Consider the following 13,730-nt stretch of genomic DNA (forward strand, 5'->3'; position numbering starts at 1 on the left):
GAAAAGTAATATAAACTAAAGAATTTTAGAGTATCATTTCAGTAATATATATGAAGACCTTCCAAGTATTCAAGAGACTGAAAAAAATAATCACATATAATCATATAAATAATACTATCAGTGATCTCAAATACTTGGCTGTAATGATAATTGCATGTATGCCAAGTACTTTATGTTAATTATCTTCTCATTGAAATAATCCAGTGAACTAGGTTCATATTACTGTTCCAACATTGTCAATTTGTGATGAAGATGAGTTCCTTATCATAAATTCAGGAGTTTTTAAAAGTATTTTACATAGAGCCTAATTGTGTGGAATTTATTGTCATCAGTGTGGTGACAGCTATCAATTTAGTGGTTCTAAAAAGGGGGAAAATAAGACTAATTAAAAATTGGACTATCTGCTAGTGTTATTAATTTCATAATCACATACTTTAAATACTAATTGCAAGGGAACCAGTTGAAACTGCTAGGGCTCTTTTATGTTGGATGTGTTATCTTCCTTCTTACGTCACTAAAATTTACCCTTTTTGAACCTCCATCGTTACTAGGAAAAGCATGGAATATTTATGTTCAGATTAAACCTGGGTATTTGTATGATTTTAGCAGAAAGCGAGGAAAACCTTCCAGAATTACAATGCTTAAAGTCTTGGAAAATGCTTGGAAGGAGTAAATAAAACTTATTTCATTATGTGCACAAAAAACTTTCAGAGCTGCAATTAGATTTGTAAACATTGTAAAAGTAGTTATATCCTCACTACTCTTGTTTAGGTCCAAACAATCAAGTTTTAAGCCTACAAAAAAGTCCAAGCTTGGAGGCAATTTATTTATTGTTATTTGAAGGACTGTGTTTTCCCGGTTACCCACAAGAGCAGGGAGACACAGTATGTAACAGGTCCCTTCTCTTAAGGAGCTCCATCCATGGTGGCTCCCAACTGTGAAACATCCCCACAGAAATAAAATTGCCCCCCACCTTGATACCCTTTTGAAAGGCTCTGAAGACATGGTTGTGCTAGTGAGCCTGGGAAAACTAGTGCTATATTGAGTGAATCAAGTGGCCTTTTGAGGACTGTTGGCTCAGTCTCTGATACTGACAAATCTGGACAAGAAGTTGGTACCTGAGAAATCTGTACAAAAAGTTAAGCCATGTGACCTAGATTTAGATTTTCAGAAGGATCAGAATAGAACCTCACAATTTTGGAATTGGCGGTCTTTGAAATATACCATTTTCTATTCTCAATTTCTTATAAAATTTCACAGAAGGAAGCATTTACCCTCACTTGGCAGACATTAATGGATTTTGATGGGTGGCAAAGCATTATTCATTGCCATGATCATATCTGCTCTTGTGTGGAGGATGTAGTGGAATCAATAATGTTGAGCTTCTCATTACTGATGGTTGCTGTGTATTAATGCCTTCTCCTTTCTTGTTAATTGCTTGAGCTGCTGTGTAGAAGGAATGCACTTACTTTGTTAGTGGACAGTTCTTCAATAATCCCTAAAATGGCTACAATATTTTGTTCAGTCATGATAGTTATAAAAAAAAACCCCTGGATTTATATTACAATGTGAACTTCCTCCAGTCACTTTCATATTAGAAGTTTCCAATTGGGTCAGAGTATTGTACAATGTTACGGTTTTATTATACATAGCATGTATAAAATGTTGATCTTTGATTTTTACTTTATTGGGCAAAATGTGTCAGTTTTGGGGGGGTTGTCTATTTAGAATTTAGTATTGTATGAGAGCTACAAATTATTTCTTCCATTTTAATCTCTTTTCAGCAGTACGGATTGTAGGCAAAAATCAAGTAGTGCTGTAGGAATTCCTACCCTTCCATCCCCTCTTTTAGGTGTTTTTTTTATTTCCACTGACAATATGCAAAAAATGCCCATGCACTCATAGATAGATAGTATGTGATTAAAGACTTACTTAGTTTGACCATCATTTACAAATTCCTTCAGGGTATGCTGAAAATCAAATCTCTGCTCTGGCAGAACTACATCACCATTTTTTACGGTTTTACAGAAAAAAATGAACTCAAATTGTTTTATTTCTTATGGCAAAAGTAGATAATTGTCTTTAAGAGCCTTAGGCCATTCAGAAAAGACTTTGATGATACAAGAGCCCATTTCCCACAATATAGCTATATTTCCCAATTCAGACAAGATCCTAGAGATAAAAATGGCACCCTTCCTTTCCTTTGGGTTACTATCTTATGGGTTGCAGTTAATGTGTGCAATATGCATATGGAATATTCTTTGATGTAGCAGAATTTGACATTAGAATGAAAGATCTTCTGGAATGTTGGAAGAGCCTTCAGAATAGCAAAGACAGGCTTCAGAGAAAAGAGAGGAAACTTGAAAATCACCTTTAGTCTTGGATCAAAGTATTGTTGTTTTGTCAGTGAAGAGATCCAGATTAGATAAAACTCTTAAGGCCCCCGGTCTTACATCCATGATTTGGGATTAGAGTGCAACAAACACAGTTAAGATTTCCTAAATTTATCTGAACAGCAGGTAGATTTAAAATGCCATCCATTTAAACAGAGACAAATTATCTGCCTGGCCAATTTGATCTCTCACATTGGCATGTTCCAGGTTCCTTCAGTTAAACAATGCTATTTATTGGGAGCCCAGAAGTGCACCTTTTCTATGGCATTCCCTGTCCTCTAGAATGAGGTTCCCCTCGAGATTTGAATGCCCCACCCAGCTGGTGTTGCAAAGACTCTTGGAAGATGTGGTTCTTCACCCAAAGGTGAACTAAGGTCCCCTTTTGATTCTGCTTGCTTTCTTGTTAGCACTTGATTTCTTTTCCTGCCATCGTTACTCTTCTTACTATGTGTTGTTGTTTTTAATGTCTTGTTTTAATCTTTTAAAATTATTCGTAAACTGCCCAGAGTCTCTGGGAGTTAGGTGGCATATACATTTAGTAAATAATTATATTTCCTCCATTACCATATTCTCAATTAATCTAAAATGACTTACCCATTTTAAAGGTAAAGTAAAATTAGAGGGGCAGTAAAAACCTTCCAAGAAAATTACAGAATTTTTAAATAAAAAATATAGTGTTGCAATGTAAGCGTTCTTCATAATCTGTGTGTGGACTAAGACAAAGTAAAAAAGAATGCTAGCTCTGGTGAAACCCTGAGTCCAAGTTAAATAGGATGCTTAGTTTTTAATTATTAGGAGAGGGCTACCTACCAAAAAAGATGTTCAAGACCTTTATAAAAAAAGGTTCCCCCGCACATGCGTACTAGTCGTTTCCAACTCTAGGGGCCGGTGTTCATCTCCGTTTCAAAGCCGAAGACGTCTCCGTGGTCATGTGGCCGGCATGACTAGACGCCAAAGGCGCATGGAACGCTGTTACCTTCCCACCGTAGTGGTCCCTATTTTCCTACTTGCATTTTTATGTGCTTTTGAACTGCTAGGTTGGCAGAAGCTTGGACGAGTAACAGGCACTCACTCTGTTACGCGGCACTTGGGATTCGACCCGCCAAACTGCCGACTATCTGATCGACAAGCTCAGTGTCCTAACCCACTGAGCCACCGTGTCCCATAGTGTTACTTTGTCTGATTAGAGGACTATAGCCAAGATATTTAGAGTACTCTTTGATTTTTAAAGAAGAGAATTGCCTTAATCAGATGCAACTTGCATGCAAGAGGGAATAATTTATGCCTTGTAATTAAGTGTGAATACAGGATAATCACAAAACAAATTTAAGATTTTGCTGACTTCCAGATGACTAGGTGGATATAGTTCTTTAATGTGTTGCATAGCACACACAGGAGGAAATAGGTTTTTTAATTATTTTTTTTACTTCCTAACTATAATTTCTATTTGTATCCCTACTCTAGGCCTGTGAATACCAGCAAGGGAAGCCTCATTCAAATTGATACCTTCTAGCTAGAAGGATTATACCATCATTTTGTCATGTACTTTTAAAGATAAAACTCTTAACTATGAATTTTGTATCACCTTTGGATAATTACACTCCCTGTGGAATGTTCCTGCAGACATGATTATTAGATGCCTTTTCCTTTTCATCTTTCCCCTCATTATCTTCTTTTTATGAGTCTTATCAAACACATACTTATTTGAAAAACAAATATTAACCTTCATCAGAGGAAGTGCTAGAGTTAAACATGTTAATTTTGATTATTGTGCATTTAAGAATCAACTATTACAACTCTTAGTATAATTTGATTCTAAAATATTAAACCATGTATAGAGCTAATGCCGAATTCTTTCATTTATCAGTGTTTGGGGTAATCTTCTATTTCCCCAAAAGGATATTAGTTATGCTCCTGTGTTTTATTTTTTAACTAGCCCTCAGAACAGGGGTCTTCAAACTAGGCCCTTTTATGACCTGTGGACTTTCCTCAGCCATTTTCGAGGAATTTTGGGAGTTGAAGTCCACAAGTCATAAAAGGGCCAAGTTTGAAGACCCCTGCCTCAGAGATCAGAATAGCAAGCCCAGACTTTGCTTTGTTTTTAAAAGGTCATTAAAATCTGGCTCAGCAGAGGGCTTTGCAGGATGGTCTTTATTCCCTTCAAGTACAGTTTGAGATTTAATTCAACATGAATATTATTTCTTATGAAGATAGAAATAACAATAGGCGGGTAATAAAATATCCCAACTTTGTTTTGATCAATAGGAGATTTCACTTTAGTATGGGGTATGTGTGTGTATCATTCCTGTTCAATCTCAAGATACCTGTGACAGCAGCACCACCATTTTCTTGAAGTGTCAGGCTGGGGAGATGAAGAGCACTGAAGCTGTGCTTTGCCTTTTGTTTACCTTTTTAACGGCCTCCTCCATGCAACACCTGGCAGCTTCATTTTTCCAGCTGAATTCAGACAGGGAGAACCACTTCAAAGACAGTAATATAGCTGGGTAGATTTAGACCTTAATGGAAATACGGGCATCTCCTATGCTAGCTCAAGGATTCTTGAAAAACAAGGAAAGTTTATATGCCGCCCAGTCACTTGCTTTGTGGGATGGGAGGAAGGAAGGAAGGAAGGAAGGAAGGAAGGAAGGAAGGAAGGAAGGAAGGAAGGAAAGAAAGAAAGAAAGAAAGAAAGAAAGAAAGAAAGAAAGAAAGAAAGAAAGAAAGAAAGAAAATTGCAAAACAAGTTTTAACACATTAGTTGGAACCTGAAACTTTAATACGTATTGCCCATTTTTAGAAACACATTTTAACATGATTTATGTATGTCACACTTTATCAAAAGGGATAAGCATGTTGAATATGACTCCTTTCCCCTTAGCTTCCCCCTTCTTAATCCTAGCATTATGAAGAGTTGTAATTTAATTTCCTTGTCCTGCCTGATGGCTCCTGTGCAATCTAATGTTTAGTTATAAAATAAAAGCAAATGAAAACAGATGTTTACTTGTTGCTTTTTTTCCTCCCCTTCTCAGCTTTTGTTCATTTTGGCAATTCAATTTATGCACTCTAAAGCCTTGTCAGAATCTGTTATATTGACTTGTCTTTTTAACTTGTTAAGCTAGAAGACAACATAGATGTTATCTGGTAAAAACTCAGTTGAAGTCAAAACATGAGCTGAACGGATTCAGCTGTGAGTAGATAAGATGACAAAATTGGTACCATTATATTTTGTCAGGAGAATGTCAGGTTTGTCAACTTTCAGAGTAAAATAGCTTCATTGATAAGTGCATTTACATTACAGTACTTTCAGGCTGGTTTAACCAGTTTGTGTGTGTGTAAGTTTTTAAAATTCTAATCAGTTTGTATTTGAGACTAATAAGCTTACGTTGAATGATAAATTGATGAAGGGCAAATGTTTAGCAGTGAAAAATTATTTTGGTTTCAGGAAGTTTTATTTCATTAAAAAAGAAAAAAAAGCTTTCCTGATTGATTTGTAACTTTCTTATAAAAAGGCTGTATTTGACAGTTTTGATGCTGGTGATTAACTTAAACTAAATGATATATGGAATTGAAGTGTTTTAATTTATTGATACAACTAGGTTTTTTTTCTAAATTTCATCAGTAACATGTCATCTGTTTTATTTTGGGAAGGACATTAGTAAGTTACGATGATTTTGCATTTTAAAAAATAGTAACAGTAATAATGGCTTTTAGCTCCAGTTCTGAATACATATGTTTTAGTAAACTTTGTTGGATTCAGTGAGATTAACTTCCATTAACAATCAGTGCTTTAAGTTCATTAAACAGCAGAATTGCATTTAGTAGTTAGGAATAATTCCCGAATATTTGTGAGTAATATATATCTTTAAATGTGAATTGTAGTTTGATACACATACAATAGTGTGCATTGCAAGATATCTTAAGTGAGGAAGTGGCATTAGAGACCAGGATGCAATAACACTTAATTTTTTTAGTATACTGTATTTTCTGGCGTATAAGACTACTTTTTAACCCATGAAAATCTTCTCAAAAGTCAGGGGTCGTCTTATACACGGGTGCTGAAAATTTAGGGACAGGGCTGGCTGGAAAACCTGGAGCGGATCTCCCATTTAGTCTGCGCAGGGAAAGCAGGACCAATTGGAGAAGAAGCTGCAGTCTGTGGTTTTTTACAGGGTTTATAGGGTTTCCTGCCTTAGCAGGGGGTTGGACTAGATGACCTCCAAGGTCCCCTCCAACTTATTATTATTATTGTTGTTGTTGTTGTTGTTGTTGTTGTTGAATCCACTTGCACTGTTTATGTTTACATGTTTGATGACAAACAGCCTTATGTTTATAAGTGACAGTTTTCCTACTAAGCACCTGCATGTCATAAGCATTTGAATTAAAATTACCATATTAAAATCAAATCTGATGTTTTTTAATTTTTATTTAGTGTGCGTTGGAAGAGGGGTAGTCTTATACGGCGAGTATATCCCAAACCCTATAATTTAACAGGAAATGTAGGGGGTCGTCTTATACGCCCAGTCGTCTTATACGCCGGAAAATACGGTACTTTGCTAAGTAAATAAAAGCTGAGATGGCAGAAGGAAATGTGCAATAGAACATAATAGGGATATTCTGCCTGCATTCTGAGTTGACTTGAATGGCCTTTTCTGGCTTTGGGGAATAGGACAAATATATTATGTCAAATGACTATTTATGATATTCCGTGGGGAAGTGCAAAATCTGATTAGGGCGCTGAGCTCATCTTACTTCTTTGCTAGAGTCTCACTGGCGCTGAGAGTGAGACAAGGCACTCAGAGAGCAGGATCATCTTTTTTTCTTTCCAGTCCAACAAAAAAAGCAGAAAATATGATCCATAATAGGTGGGTCACGTCTGAGGAGAAAGATTACCATCTACCTGGGAAGAATGACTGTTGGTTGTTTCTGCTGTTATCGGGGAGGCACTATCAAAAGAATACATGCCTGTTCCTAACTATGTTAATGCTAGATTGACAAAACATGTATTGTGATGCCATGATACAAGTTCTGCCCATTTCTACACATATTGTGACATTGCATGTAAATACAATAAGAGCAGAGTTTGAATTTCATTGTGTTTTAAGATTTATTTGCTTAGTTATTTTAGAAATTTACACTGCTCAATTCTACAAAACCTCTAGACTAAAGTATACAGTAAGACAATCCTATAATACAAGTATTCCTCAACTTACGATAAGTTGTTTAACAACTATTTGAACTTATGAAAAGGGTGACTTATGGCCCGTAAAGCACTTCCAATGGCCCCAGTGGTCATGTGATCACAATCAGTTACTTGGAAACCTGGTCACACTTACTGACTGGTTGCCAAGTGCCCTGGGACCATTTGATCATCATTAGCAATCCTCTATGTCAGTTTCCTCAGAAAATTAATGAGAAAGTTGCAGGCTGTTGCTGCCTTTCATAAAGACTGCTTCTTGGCCCTGTGGGCTGGCTGAAAGAGCTGTTTGGTGAATGGAGCTGAACTGCTTTAGCAGGATAGAGAAACAGAGCTCAGTCCGGATGAATTGGGTTCCATTTCTGCACCCAGCCAAAGGAGTTCCCTCGTATTTGTGGGGGAGGGTGGAGAAATAGAGATCAAATCCTGATGTCTGAGCTCTGTTTCTATACCCCATTGAAGAGATCCTTTCTGTGCATGGAGAAGTTATGACATTCTCTCACAGGATATAGAAATGGAGCTCAGATTGGGCAGGAAGAGAGTGGACATCCTTTGGCAGCAGCTTTTTTCAATCAACCTCTAGAGACAAGAGGGAGCCAAAATCCAAGCCAAGAAGAGAGGCAGCATGGGTGCCTCAGACAGGTTGCGAAGCCTGGTGCAGGCCACACACATGTGTCTCTCCCTCAAGAGCTGAAAATTCTGCTTGGCTTTTGGCAAGAAGGATTTTTAGCTCCTGAGCAAAGCCTCTCGGGGTCCCACCCCCAGGGACCCCATATTCCTTACCTGAGACTTGGTTTGCTTAATGACCTGTGTAATCACTTAATGACTGTAACTGGAAGTGCCAGGATTGTGGTCATTGAGTAAAACAATTATGTGACTGTCTTGTGACATCTTTCTTAACCGCTTCACTTAACAACTGAGATTCTGGGCTCAGTTGTGGTCGTAAATTAAGGAATACCTTTATATCCAATACCAGAAGAAAAGCAACCATTAAAGACAATCGATTATGAGGACTTGCTACTCACTCTAACCCAGGGGTAGGCAACCTTGGCTCTTTTATGACTCGTGGACTTCGACTCCCAGAATTCCTGAGCCATACTGGCTCATGAATTCTGGGAGTTGAAGTCCACAAGTCATAAAAGAGCCAAGGTTGCCTATCCCTGCTCTAACCTAATGTGGGAGGAAAGAGCCAGGTTTCAGAGCTCTTTTGCACTTGGCCAGAGCAAGGACCAGATGTATCTTGCCAGGTAGGTGGGGAATGGTTTTCTCGAAGCCAGCTGCTGTGTCACTTGCCCATTCTTTTCTTCCCCCATGAATGCTAATGTCTCAAAGATCTGGAATGACTTCTGGAAGATGCAGAAACTAGGAATCCATCATAAGAGCTTTCACTTTTATTGCTAGATCACATTTTGTCTGGCTTAGAACTATTGCATGACCTCAGCCTTCCTGATTTGGTATACTTCCCCTCTTAGAGCCAAAACTAATGACTTTTGCTTAATTTTGCCTCAAATTGTATAACTTAGTTATGTATTGTAGACTTGCACAACATACTGCCTTCAGATTGCATGTAGCTCCTCCAATATCTCCAATTTTCACCAACATCATCGGCAACATTGTTGCTAACACTCGACTAGCCATCAAACAGCTGATTGATGCACCAGTTGAAGCCCTTAATTATTTCTAAATTAAAAATTTGGCCCTTTCCTCTCAATGAGACATTCTGTAGTCAATGCCTTCAATAGGCACATCTCCTCCTCAAACAGAATTCTGATTAATGAAGTGACTATATATATGGGGTTTGTGTCAACTGTGGGAACACATGCCTATTATAATATTGGATAAAAGGCTCTGAGTTTTGAATCATTATGTGTCTCACCCCAATCTAAAAAAAACCAAAACCAACTGCATTTTTTTCAATTATGGCATATTATAGTATCTGAGCACTCACTGGTGAAATGGAACAGCAGGTGCCAATGTTTGTAGCCATGGCAGCCAGCAATTTACTATTTCATATGTGTGGTGTGACAGAAGCTGCCCTGGTATAGAGAGGTCAGGGCATTTACGGTATTAAAAAGGAACATGCTATCAGGAAAACAGTTCTATATCCCACGTACCACAAAAGATGAGAATATAGAGAGAACTGTGGATAAAAAAGAAACACAATTCTATATTATGATTTTCTGAAAGCATAAATTGGTAACAGTGTTAATGTTACCATACATGGGCTCCAAAAATCCAAGTGACTTCTAAATGACAAAAGTGTGAGTCACGTTTTCCATATCTATTTGTACCATACAGTGGTCACCCTTTTTTTTGGCCACTCCCATATGATAGTTTGCCACCCAAAATTTCTGACATATACAGATGCTCTAATACAGTGATGGTGAACCTTTTAGACACCGAGTGCCCAAAAACTGCCCCCTGCCCGCTCTGCCCCCACTCTGCTCGCTCTGCCTCTGCTCCGCCTCCGCCCTGCCCGCCCACCCACAGGGCCACCTACTGCCTCCATGGCCCACCGCAGCAAATCGCCCAGGCGGCCCAGCAGTGCCATGGCGGCCACACCCTTTGCCCGTGTCCTGCAGCATCATCTGCACCCGATGGGGCGCAAGGGCGGAGTCTTGTCCCTGCTGCCATGTCCTTGGCTGCATGCCATAGGTTCGCCACCACTGCTCTAATATTTCAAATCCCTGAAATCTTCAGAAAACCTGCTTTGGCTACTACTGCTTTTCAAGACAAAAGAGGATAATTGAGAAAGGCAGGGTTTCCCTCCACCCTATCAGGTAATTGCTTGTTTGGCCAGGGAGGGAAATAGTCTGGGGAAAAAAGGAACTTTGTTAAGGGCACAAATTCCAGCAATTGGAATGCATATTCTATGGAGAAAAGAGATAGCAGGGAAGTTTCTTCTGTCTCATACTTTAGTCTTTGTTCTTTTTATATAATTTATGATTTTATTGGTTTGCTATCCATCAGGAGAGTTTGTAAAGGGTAAGGTAGGTGTAGGAATAGACATTCAAAATAAATATATTAATTCAGAAAGTCCACAATACATTTGCACAGAAGTTCTCTATAACTTTTCCAGTGGATTCACATGGACACACACTTAAAAGTGTACAGGCATATAAAACAAGAAGTTACCAATCACTCTTTATTCTGTCAGTATCATATTCATTTATTAATCTATTTTTCAGAGTTCTGCATACTTTGTTTTTTAAAAATAGCAATAGCACTTAGACTTGTATTCCACTCTATAGTGCTTTACAGCCCTCTCTGAGTAGTTTTTAGATGTCAGCACATTGCCCTCAACAATCTGGGTCCTCATTTTACTGACCTCAAAAGGATGGAAGGCTGAGTCAACTTTGAGTCAGTTAGGCTCAAATTCCTGACAGTGGGAAGAGTTAGCCTGCAGTACTGCATTCTAACTAAAATTATATTAAAAAATCATTTCTTGACCCTACAGATGGTATATGTCTTCCTCAATCTTGGGTCTTCTACCTGAGGCCTGGGAGTTTGAGGGTTCTGTGCAGCATTCTAGATGTTTCTAGCACTGCACTCCTCTGGACAGAGTGCTCTGATGTCATTCCCGGGATCTGTTAGAGCAGGCATGTCAAACTCGTGACATCATGTGACATTGCGCGACATATTGCGACTTTTTACCCATTGCTGGCTATGGGGTAGGCGCGGTTTCAGTATGATGCATCTGGCCCATGGGCTGGCAGTTTGATATGCCTGTCATTCCCCCAGCTTAGGAGTCCCAGGCCCGAGCACTCCTGCGACCACTGGAATCATTTCACTCCCCTTTACTTTCCACAACCTCTCTAGTTCCTCCTTCAGGCCTTGATATTTCCCCAGCTTCTCATACTCCTTTTTCATTTATTTAGATGCCCTGAGGGCATGTTCAACAGTTTATTCCTAATTGGAAGAAGAATAGTTACTTCAGGGTATTTCAGGGGATGCAGTTTCTTCTACCATGTCAGGACCAACATATTCTGATAATAACATGAATGAGTATAAGCTGACTATTACTTTTAAAATGAATATCCTTTAACATGTTTTTACTGATGTGTAATGATGTGCAAATGCTCCTGATAACTTGTCAGCTATTTATGCTGGAGCTGCCTTTTACAAATAGATTGTAACTTTGCTCTCTAAGGAGCTATACATCTTATACTGAGGTAAATGGCTCTGTGGTAACCATGGATAGGTAAAGGTAAAGGTTCCCCCGCACATGCGTGCTAGCCGTTTCCAACTCTAGGGGCCGGTGCTCATCTCTGTTTCAAAGCCGAAGAGCCAGCGCTTGTCCGAGGACATCTCCGTGGTCATGTGGCCGGCATGACTAGACACCAAAGGCGCACGCAACGCTGTTACCTTTCCACCGTAGTGGTCCCTATTTTTCTACTTGCATTTTTTACGTGCTTTCGAACTGCTAGGTTGGCAGAAGCTGGGACGAGTAACAGGCGCTCACTCTGTTACGCAGCACTTGGGATTTGACCCGCCAAACTGCCGACCTTCTGATCGACAAGCTCAGCGTCCTAACCCACTGAGCCACCGCGTCCCTAACCATGGATAGCAAAGGGTAAATGTGAAAGGGAAAGTGCACTAGAATAGTTCTGAAAAATATTCTGAAATCCACTTTAAATTGGATGTTAATTAGTATGCTCTGAACTGAAAACACCAAGCTATGCATAGCAGGTAACAGGCAAGGAGTATTTCTTTGAGAGAGAAGGCACTGGAAAGAGATTAACAGGAAGCCAGTATTGGTTGTTTTAAATCCTGTATTTATATTACAGAACCAAGTTATACAGTATCTTCAATTTTGAAAGACATTTAGCAGAGGGTTCTGGTCAGAATTCTGAATAGGTAACAATTTGTGGGGGTCCTTAATGCTCTCTGAACTTGGTTGTTTCAAGTTCTGTAAGCACTAAGAACCCCACAGTTCATTCCTGAGCTACAAATATTCTCTGCCATAGGTAGCAACTTGGTCCTGATGAATAGTTTCGTCTGGGGATTGAAAGGGAATATGAACCTGTTTGGATTAGATTCTGAGTCACATTAGATTTAGTGGAATCATCAGATCATTTTGGGAGAGTTGGTTCAATCTCTGGCCCTGAGTTTCATGCTATTTTTAAAAGTACATTTCTACAGTTGACCAAAATGCAACTGATTTTTCTTTTTTATTTATTTTTTTTATTTTAATTCCATTTATATCCCGCCCTTCTCTGAAGACTCAGGGCGGCTTACAAGCTTAGCAGTAGCCTTCATTCTATGTATATGCCTGCTTGTTAGGGCTTTCACCCCCCCCCCAAGCGGCATTATTACAAAGTCGGCTTAATTGCCCCCAACAATCTGGGTCCTCATTTTACCTACCTCGGAAGGATGGAAGGCTGAGTCAACCTTGATGATGGTGATCATTACTTTCAGTTCTATTTCAACCCTACTTTTCACATGAGAATTCCTGGTACTTTAACATTTTGCCTTCTCTATTGGCATTTCCAAAACTTTACAAATACTTCGGAAAGTGGACAGTGTAATCCATGGGATTTATTCCCAATTAGGTTGACATAGAATTACAACCTGTATTTTGCTATTATTTTAAGGAACACTAACTAATGAACAAGTCTTACCTATAAGATGACTAGCAGAGCAGAAATAAGAGGCTAATGACTCTTGCATCTCATCTTCCCCTCCTGGCACATTTTGGGCAGAATATATATTTGTGTGGGATATAGATTACTTTCCTGTTGAAAATAAACTATTGTTAATTCTTTTATGTTTCAGAACTTGACTTTTTGACTTATAAAACAAAACACTAATATCTAATGGGCGAAATATTATGCTACTATTATAAATGTATAATAGGATAAAAAGATAAAAAGAACTGTAATGAAAATGTTAAACTCTATTAAAACATAAACTAAAACACCTCAGTATAACAGAAAAAATGATTCTAATATCTTTTTGGTAGCAAGTGAACACTTTACCAGAATGTAGCAAAAAATGTGTCTTGTTGCACCATGAAGAGCAATATATTTTTTGTGCCATCTAAATTTACATTACATTTAATCAAGTGTACAAATTATTAATTTTCAGTAGCATGGCATTATACAAAAGAGAATAATTTTGCTACTCATATTCTGTATCTGAAT

At 38.5% G+C, this 13,730-nt stretch overlaps 1 protein-coding gene across 6 annotated transcripts in view; it reads left to right on the top strand.

Moving 5' to 3' along the window:
• The window catches only part of BRF1 (BRF1 general transcription factor IIIB subunit), a 224,397-nt gene that overhangs the window by 199,209 nt on the left and 11,458 nt on the right, over positions 1-13,730 (top strand). The window contains exons 16-17 of one of the 6 annotated variants that reach the window (XM_083351088.1): positions 2,601-2,757; positions 3,858-5,822. The exons of 4 other annotated variants lie outside the window; for them this stretch is intronic. In XM_083351088.1, coding sequence (XP_083207214.1) covers positions 2,601-2,757; positions 3,858-3,896 — 196 coding nt within the window. In that variant the 3' untranslated portion in view covers positions 3,897-5,822. Of the gene's footprint in view, positions 1-2,600; positions 2,758-3,857; positions 5,823-13,730 lie in introns of those variants that run through there. One more of the 6 variants, XM_083351090.1, reaches the window with a different exon arrangement.

This window comes from Vipera ursinii, assembly GCF_947247035.1.
Source record: "Vipera ursinii genome assembly, chromosome: 1".
Taxonomy (NCBI): Eukaryota; Metazoa; Chordata; class Lepidosauria; order Squamata; family Viperidae; genus Vipera; species Vipera ursinii.